Here is a 9,848-nt window from a genome sequence, read left to right as displayed (position 1 = left end):
TTCTGTCTTCTACCTTTGAGCCAGTTCTGTATTCAAGTCATTAATTCTCCCTCAATTCCATGTGATCTAACCTTGCTAACCAGTCTACCATGGTGAAACTTGTTGAATGTCTTACTGAAGTCCATATAGATTATGTCTATCAGTCTGCCCTCATCAATTCTTTTTGTTACTTCTTCAAAAAACTCAGTCAAGTTTGTGACACATGATTTCCCATGTACAAAGCCATGTTGATGATCCCTAATCAGTCCTTGCCTTTCCAAATATATAGAAATCCTGTCTCTCAGGAGTCCCTCCAACAGCTTGCCCACCACTGACGTAGGCTCACCCGTCTACAGTTCCTTGCCTTTTCCTTACCTTTCCTTAATAGTGGCACCAATTTAACCAACCTCTAGTTTTCTGGCACATTGCATGTGACTATTGATGATACAAATATCTCAGCAAGGGGCCCAACAATCTCTTCCCTAGCTTACCACAAAGTTCTTGGGTACACCAGATCACCTTTCGGAGATTTAGCTACATTTATCAATTTTAAGACATCCAGCACCACCTCCTCTGTAATATGGACTTTTTCAAGATATGACTATTTATTTCACCACATTCTCTCCTACCATAACCTTTTCCACAGTAAAGACCAATATTTGTTTAGTATCGCCCCATCTCCTGCAGTTCCTCACATCAGTGACCTTGTGGATCTTTAAGGGGCACTATTCTCACACTAGTTACTCTTTTGTCCTTAATGCATTTGTAGAATCCCTTTGGATTCTCCTTAACCCTATTTGCCAAAGCTATTTCATCTCCCCTTAAGTATACTCCTGCTGCTTTTATACTCTTCTCGGGATTCTCTCAATCTCTGCTCTCTATACTTGCTATATGCTTCCTTCTTATTCTTGACTAAAAGCTCAATTTCTCTAGTCATCCAGCATTCTCTCCACCTACCAGACTTGCCCTTCAGCCTAACAGGAATATACTGTCTCTGGATTCTTGTTATCTCATTTTATAAAGATTTCCCATTTTCCAGCCATCCCTTTCTGTGCGAACATCCACCCCAATCGACATTTGGAAATTCTTGCCTAATACCATCAAAATTGGCCTTACTCCAATTTAGAAATTTAACTTTTAGAACTGGCCTATCCTCTTCCGTCATCATTTTAAAATTAGTAGAGCTATGGTCACAGGCCCCAAAGTCCTTCCCCACTGACACCTCATCACCTGCCCTGCTTTATTTTCCAAGAGTGGATCAAATTTTGCATCTTCTCTAGTCGGTACATCCACCTACTGAATCAGAAAATTTTCTTGTACACACTTAACAAGTATCTCTCCTAAACCCTTAATCCCCACAGTCCATGGTTGGAAAGTTAAAATCCTCTACTGTAACCACTCTATTATTCTTACAGATAGCAGATCTCCACACAAAACTGTTTCTCAATTTCCTGCTGACTGGGAGTTCGATAATACAATCCGAATCTATTCTTTATTTCTCAGTCCCACTCAAATAACTTCGCTGGACGTATTCCCAGCAATATCATCCCCTAAATATAGCCATCATGTCATCTGTGAAAATAAAATGAAGAATAAGTACTGGAACATCTCCAGAGGTCTGGCAGCCTCTGTGGAGAGAGGAATAAAATGAACATTTCGAGTCCAGTATGACTGTTCTTCGAGTAAATTGGCAAGACATACAACCTGCATAAGCATGTGTACTGTACTTAGAATTCTGACAGTGTGGAAACAGGCCCTTCGGCCCAGCAAGTTCACACCGACCCTCCGAACAGTAACCCACCCAGACCTATTCCCTTTTTACTGTACATTCCCCCCTGAATAATCCACCTAATCAACACATCCCTGAACACTATGGGCAATTTAGCATGGCTAATTCACCTAACCTGCATATCTTTGGACTGTGGGAGGAAACCGGAATAAACTCACGCAGACACGGTGAGAACATGCAAATTCCACAGAGAAAAGTGGCCGAGCAGAGGCTGATAGCTAAGTTCGGTACCCAGAGGGAGGGCCTCAACCGGGACCTTGGGTTCATGTCACATTATGGGTGATCACCATTGCACTACACACACACACAGATATTCCTCTACACACACACTCTCACATACACATGGACACAGGTATACACAGACGCGCACACAGACATCCACACACACCCTTACAGACACACACACTCCCACATTCACAAATGCACCCCCTCACAGACTTAAGACACTCTGCACTCACTACACACACACTTTCTCACACTCACAACCTCCACCCCAGACAGACACACACACAGACAAAGACCCACATGCACACGTGTATTTTGTGGGGTGAATTTGTACTTGCAGATTTACATTGTACTTTACTCAAAAGCTGCCTGCATTCATGTAGAACTCTGAGCTCAAAAACTGCATGAATTTATGTAAAACTCTGTTATCTCACTTTTTAGATTAGAATCAATCTAAACATCAGGTCATAGACAGAGAACACAGGGGGCCAACACCTTCAACATATTGTCTAGCTATCACCATTGCTAACAGCTAACCCGAGAATGCAACTTTAAAAAAAAAGGGTTTTGTGATTTACACATGAAAGAAGTGAAACTATCACTGTATTCTAACAGATGAAAGGCTTAACAGACAATCAATTCTTCAATGTATAATTTCAGTTACATCACACTGTAAATTTTTGCTATAAATTCTGTGTTACGATTGAGCCCTCCACTATCACCTGATGAAGGAGCCTCGCTCCGAAAGCTAGTGTGCTTCCAATTAAACCTGTTGGACTCTAACCTGATGTGTGAGTTTTAACTTTGCAAACTCCACATCGTCATTTGAATCCGGGTCCCTGGGGCTGCAAGGCAGCAGCGCTAACCGCTGAGTTATTGACACTTGAAGCAGAGTGTTACGATTGAGCCCTCCACTATCACCTGATGAAGGAGCCTCGCTCCGAAAGCTAGTGTGCTTCCAATTAAACCTGTTGGAGTCTAACCCGATGTTGTGTGAGTTTTAACTTTGCAAACTCCACATCGTCATTTGAATCCGGGTCCCTGGGGGTGCAAGGCAGCAGCGCTAACCGCTGAGTTATTGACACTTGAAGCAGAGCAAACCAGATAATTACTTATGCAATACACCACGAAAATTTGATCTGCAGCAAGTTCAGACACGACCAAAGTACTTGGAATCTCGAATTCAACTGACAACGTTCCCTGGAGCTTTAACCACACCCGGCTGAGTTTTATAATTCGACCACAGCCAGTCTTGCTCTAAACCTATTTAGCTTTCACACTGTTAACCTCGTGTGAAGTTCCAGAGCAAATAAATATTTCTCCGAGAATCCCTGCAAAAGTCATCGGGAGCTAAAGGAATCCAAAATCAAATCGGTTTGAATTACAGTGTGAACATGGCTTCCAGGCAGCAGATTAAGAGTTGGGCCGAAGAGGCAATTTGTTCCATTTGTCTGGATTTCTTCGCCGATCCGGTTATCCTGGAATGTGGACACAACTTCTGCCGCTCATGTATCACCCAGAGTTGGGAAAAGAAGGAGATAAACTCCTGCCCGGAATGTAGAGAGGAGTTTCCGGAAAGAAACTTCAGGGGAAATCGGGCCTTAGCGAATCTGGCCGAGAAAGCTCGAAAATTAAAGCTGGATCCGACAGAGAAGGAAAGTAAACCTCACTGTGAGGTACATCAGGAAGATCTGAAGCTGTTTTGTGAAACTGACAAGAAATTGATCTGTGTGGATTGTGTCACTGCTCCGGAACACAGAGAGCACCGCTTCATACAGATTAAAGAAGCTATTAAATACTACAGGGTAAAGTGGAAATATTTTGTAAGATGATGTGCTTATCACATTTTCACGGTCTAATTTCTGCTTTTTTTTCGCTGTCACTCCCAGGATCAGTTGAAATCCTCCTTAAATTCTCTCACAGAAAAGAAATCGATAGCTCTACAAATGGAACTGACCCAGAAACGGAAGATTTCCGAAGTGAGGGTGAGCTCTCCCTGTGCTGATTTTCTGGGATCTGGGTTAGTTTTGTTCCCTTTATCGCGGGACATTAATGAGGTTTCACATTTCATTTGGTAGGAACAGGCGAGCAGTCTGCAGACCCACATCACATCCGAGTTCACTAAAATACACCAGATTGTCACTGAGAAAGAGCAGCGTTTACTCAGAGATCTCAGGGAAGAAGAGGAGAGGATTGTGGAATCAATGCAGAAAAACCTTCGAGAGATTCAGGAGAATTTAAATTCTATTGAGGAGAAACTCTCAATTGTACAGAAACAGATGGAGCAAAAAGACGAGTTGATGTTTCTGAAGGTGAGGGAATATATTCTGGGTTAGTTCAATGAAACTTCCGCAATCTCTGTGAACTGTGCACATGCACTTTCACTGAAAAGTAGGAACCGAATTAAAATGGCGTCTGTGCAACTTGTGAGCAAAGGATTGGTTTCCACCTTCTTTTGGAGAATCCCGGGGATGAAGCTTGATACTTTGCCATTAGTTCCATATTCCCCGAGCGAAATTACCTCTTGGAACTCCCATAGTAACCCAGTTCCAGTTCCATGTGGAGAGTGTGTAGGCGTGTCTGGTACAGTGGGAGTGTGAGAGTAACTGTGTCTGTGCACGGGACTGATGGCCAGTCCAGTTTAGTGTACCCTCTCCTCAATCTTCCTTCCAAAATGGATCACTTTACACTTCCGTGCTGTGTCTGTTGATTTCAGCAGTCGGTCTGTCTCCACCGAAACGTGTTACCATCAACCTAAATATTTGCGATTTTCTTTTCAGAATGAAACTCGCCTGAAGAAAAGGTAAGACGTTTTAGACTGAAATTTTGCAGTTTGTTCGATTCACTCGGAAATATGTTGCTAATGATTTATAGTACTTCATGCTTAAGCATATTGAAAGTTAGGATTGTTTGAGGATTTTACAGCATTTTCTATCAAAGCAGAATTTGTAAAATCGATTGCTTAATATGCACAGGATCAACGATGAGTGTCACCTACCCTCAACAGCAGAATCCGCTCTGTCTATTGGAAACTTCAAAGGTCCCTTACAGTACATAACGTGGAAAGAATTGATGCGCGGCATTAATCCGGGTAAAACTCACATTATTTCACTTGATTTTAACAAAAGGGGACCCAAGGTCCCAAATTATGTGACTGGATGATTGCTCCTCTGAAGCCTCTCTGCTTTTACATTTTGCTTTCTGAATTTCACTGGGTGCCTGGAACCATTGGCTTTTTGAAAGCAGTGAAAAGATCTGTAGAACCAAAGGAATAGAGCACTGATTTCAGAACTGAAATTGAATTTCCAGTGGAGAATTAGGTAAGTTTTCTTAATGCAATATCTCTGTGATACACAGAGATATTGAAGGGACTGAGTTTAAACTATGATTCTGTTTGCTGAGATCAAGCAACTGAAGTTGCGACATTGTTCTTCACAAGAGAGGACTGGTATGTATGCGCATTCTAGGTTAAAAGATATAGAAATGATAAATACACAAAAATGCATTGGAAAGAAAACGACTGCTCCACTATAAATAGCCTGGGTGTTGTCATGGCCAGAAACTAAACTGGACAGCTATGTAAATCCTGTGGCTGGAACAGCAAGTCAGAGGCTGGGAATCATGTGGCAAGTAACTCACCTCCTGAGTTCCCTGCATATCCATATTCCACAAGTCAGGAGTTTGAAGGCATACTCTCAACTTGCCTGGATGATTGCAGCTCCACCAACATTTGAGATGCTCAAAAAGATTCAGGAAAGTTCATTTGATTACCATTACATTCACCACTTTAAATATTCACTCACTCAAAACCTACTCACAGTGGCAGCAGTGTTCAGCATCTACAAGAGACAATGCAACAACTCAGCAAATCGAAGACAGTAGTACCTTCAACATTTACCCACCTAGAAGAACAAAAAAATCAGATACATGGAGACTCCACTATATGTAAGGTCCCATCTATGGCACACATTGTCCTGATAGGGTAATATATTGTCACCCCTACACCGTCATTGTATCAGAATTTTGGAACTCCCTTCTGCACAGTTCAGAAGATATTCAAGACTAATTGGGGATGAAAAATTAAAGCTGTCCCAACCAGCATTGGTCACATCCAACTAAAGGATAAAAAAAATTCTTGACTAGCATCTTCTGCCTTTTTCACATATGTGTGAACTATGTCTGTATGATATTTTGGGCCAATTGGCTGTGACAGAATCCAAATAGATAGTTTTTTTTAGCAAATGTTGCTTTTTAACAACTTCTGCTGGTGATTGAGAGTAAGTCATTGGGTCAGTAATTGGCTACACTGAATGTTCTTGCTTTTTGCAAAGAGGACATACATGAGCTATTTTCTACATGGAGACTCAAATACCTGTATTGTAACTAAACCAGCATCTGATTTTGGAACACAATTCCTCTGGGCTATTTTGGAACTATATATTCTGTTGCACTCCACGCCTTCAAACATTTTGTGATATCATGTAGAGTCAACAGAATTGACTGAAGATTGACATCAGTGATGTTGGGGATTTCATGAGAAGGCCAAGATAAATTATCTACTTATATGGGTGCATATTTTTCAGCTTTGTCCTTTGCATTATTGGTCTCCAGAGTCAATGCTGAGGCCTCAGGGACTTGTTCACTGCTTCATATCAACATGCCACTACTTATGGTCTGTCCTAACTGTGGAATATAGAACTTTAATAATTGAGTAATTGCCCTTCCTAAGAGCTGAATTCCAATAGTCTTCCACAAATTTCCAGATTTGTTGCAGCTTTTTGCTGAGATTGCCACTTCTACTGAATGTACCTTCTGATCTAAAAACAAAGTGCTGTAAAAAAATTATATATCTGGCAGTAACTTTGGAGAGAAATAGATTTAACAATGTGAGTCGAGTATGACATTTTGTGGGACAGCCCTCTTCTTTTGCTCTCCTTCTTTCTCTCACCTCTTACTATTCTCTCCCTATCTGCCTCTTGCCTCTTCTTCCCATACTTTTCTCCTAGCTCTTTTTTTCTTCTTACTACTTCCTTTTCCTTTTCTCTCTCTCCTGAGCCTCATACTTGCTCACACTCCACTAACACTCCATCAGCATTTGACCATATCCCCCAAACCCTTCTTCTTCATATTCCCTTCTAGATGCCTTTTAAATGTTATAATTGTACCAGCCTCCACCACTTCCTTTGGAAGCTCATTCCATTCACGCATCACCAAGTGCATGAAAAAGTTGTCCTTAGGTCCCTTTTAAATCTTTGCCCTCTCCTTTTACCAATTTGATGTCATGGACAGTGAAGAAGGTTATTTCAGAGACCTTGATCAGATCAGCTGATAGGCTGAGGAGTGGCACATTGACTTTAATTCAGGTAGGTTTGAGGGAAAGCAAAGATCTTACCAGGAACGCAGAGTTTGAGCAATAGGGAAAGGCTGAAAAGACTGGGGCTATTTTTCCTGGAGCATCAGACACTGAGGTGTGACCTTATAGAGGTTTATAAAATCATGACAGGCATGGATAGGGTGATTAGCCTTTTTTCCAGGGTAGAGGATTCTAAACTAGGGGACACAGATTTGGGGTGAGAAGGCAAAGATTTAAAAGGGACCTAAGGATAACTTTTTCATGCACTTGGTGATGCGTGTATGGAATGAGCTTCCAAAGGAAGTGGTGGAGGCTGGTCCAATTATAACATTTAAAAGGCATCTAAAAGGGAATATGAAAAAGAAGGGTTTGGGGGATATGGCCAAATGCTGGCAAATAGGACTAGACCAGTTTAGGATATCTGGTCAGCATGCTCGAGTTGGACTAAAACATATTGTCCAACTCTATGACTATAGCTCCATAATTCATATTTCATTAGCACTTACAATGTGATAATCCTCTCACAAATACACTTCCCAGCAGCTATTATTTGATAATTCAATACAGCCGCATAACAAGCTATAATTTCAAGTGACCAAGATCTTCATGGAAGCATAGATTTTAAGGAGTCTCATAGGGAATGAATGTGCTGTGGAGTGATAGAGAATTTCAGAGCTTCACACTCTGGCAACTGAAAAGCTGAACACCAATGATGCCATCCCCTCTCTCATCCCATAATACCTAAATCCTTAACACTGCCATTTCTACTTGTCATTTTCCGAGTCCCCCCACTCCCCCAAAATCTCATTGCCTGAGTCTCTTCTAACATAATTTCCCTTTTTATCCCTCACTCTCTGAACTCCCCCTCCAGTAATCCTTTCCAGAACTCTCGCTGCCATCTACCATCAATTCACTCGCCTCCAGTCCTGCACCTTTGATTTCACATTCAATATAAAGACCCTTAAACGACATTCGATCATTCTTTTGCCTCTCTCTTCTTGTCATATGCTCTGTCTGCTCCTACCTTTCCCCATTATTCTCAATTTCCCTTTACCCACTCACTCTACTCCCTATGATAACCCTGTCCTTCTACACACACGTGTTCATGTTCTCTCCTGCCCTCCTCACCTTTTTGAACCCCCTCCCCCACATCACGCGTTCTCGATTCCTCTCTCCCTCTGTCTCTGACGGTGCTATTTGATCTCTCCCCCAGCTCCAGCCTCTCTGACTCTGGATCCGAACACAGCGAATCCCTGGCTCATCCTGTCTGAGGACCGGACCAGTGTGAGACTCGGAGACAAACGGCAGCCGTTCCCTGACTCCCCGGAGAGATTTGATCCCCTACCCTTTGTTCTTGGATCACAAGGATTTACATCCGGGAGACATTACTGGGAGGTGGACGTGGGAGGAAAGACGGAATGGGGTCTGGGAGTGGCTCGAGAATCTTTGGACAGGAAAAGAGTCAATATCTTGAACCCCGAGTCCGGAAACTGGACTGTGGGACTGATTCCAGGGAGTGGTTACTTTGCCGCCACCTCCCCCTCACCGACACCATTCATCCAGACTGTGAATCCCAGGAAGATCGGGGTTTTCCTGGACTATGAGGGCGGACAGGTGTCATTTTACAATGCAGGCACCATGTCCCATCTCCACACTTTCACCCACACTTTCACTGAGAGGCTCTTTCCCATCTTCAGTCCAGGACTGAATATTGATGGGAATAACTCCGCCCCGCTGACAATCTGCAGTAGTAAAAACCCCTAATAAATCCATCCCATAATTTCACCCCGTCCCCCTGCGTCCGGCCAGCTGTAAACTGATGGGGGTCGGTCTCAGTGACGGGTGGAGAGAGAAGCCAGGTTAACATTACGGGGATAAATCCTGTATCAGAACTGGGAACTGAAAGAATTGCAAAGAGCTGTGTAGAGTTAGGGGAAAGAAGGACAGGGGAGAGAAGAAACAAATAGAAGCTCAATTGCAGTGAGGGACTGACTGGGTAGAATGAGCTGTGAGCTGCAGGAACCCGGGGACCTTCCTGCCTGTAATGTTGCTCCACAGGCGGGAGGTGGCGCTGCCAGACGGTGTTGGAGATGAATCAGTCAGTGGGTCTCAGACTGGGCTCAGGGGAGTCTTTCCAAGGGGACACCGAATCATTTCACCGCCGGTGCACTTGGCGTCTATCCAGGGAGACACCAGATCAGATCACTATAGAATTAAGTGTGTGGGGAGTGGAAGTGACGGGAAAAAAAGTAGCTAGCATCAAAGTTTATATTATCAGCAGTTAGTGTCAATCCTACATGATGTGGAGGTACCGGTGTTGGATTGGGATGGACAAAGTTCCAAATCACACACCAGGTGATAGTCCAGCAGGTTTATTTTGAAGTGCAAGCTTTCGGAGCGCTGCTCCTTCGTCAGGTAGCTAGTGGGCAGGATCACAGGACACGGAATTTATAGGAGAAAGTGAGGACTGCAGATGCTGGAGATCAGAGCTGAAAATGTGTT

General features: G+C 43.0%; 2 protein-coding genes across 2 annotated transcripts in view; both read left to right on the top strand.

Moving 5' to 3' along the window:
- The first annotated feature begins 2,993 nt into the window (after positions 1-2,993).
- LOC122541439 (zinc-binding protein A33-like) lies at positions 2,994-9,714 on the top strand. Its single transcript, XM_043678215.1, has 6 exons — positions 2,994-3,798; positions 3,883-3,978; positions 4,072-4,305; positions 4,774-4,796; positions 4,969-5,084; positions 8,560-9,714. Exons 1-6 carry the CDS (start codon positions 3,388-3,390, stop codon positions 9,108-9,110), a joined length of 1,431 nt encoding a protein of 476 aa, XP_043534150.1. The 5' UTR covers positions 2,994-3,387; the 3' UTR covers positions 9,111-9,714.
- Positions 9,647-9,848, top strand: part of LOC122541538 (nuclear factor 7, brain-like) — a 9,044-nt gene continuing 8,842 nt past the window's right edge. The window contains exon 1 of the mRNA XM_043678366.1: positions 9,647-9,654. Coding sequence (XP_043534301.1) covers positions 9,647-9,654 — 8 coding nt within the window. The remainder of the gene's footprint in view (positions 9,655-9,848) is intronic.

The sequence above is a fragment of the Chiloscyllium plagiosum genome, chromosome 37 (assembly GCF_004010195.1).
Source record: "Chiloscyllium plagiosum isolate BGI_BamShark_2017 chromosome 37, ASM401019v2, whole genome shotgun sequence".
Taxonomy (NCBI): Eukaryota; Metazoa; Chordata; class Chondrichthyes; order Orectolobiformes; family Hemiscylliidae; genus Chiloscyllium; species Chiloscyllium plagiosum.
This window is presented reverse-complemented; position numbering and strand designations above follow the sequence as displayed.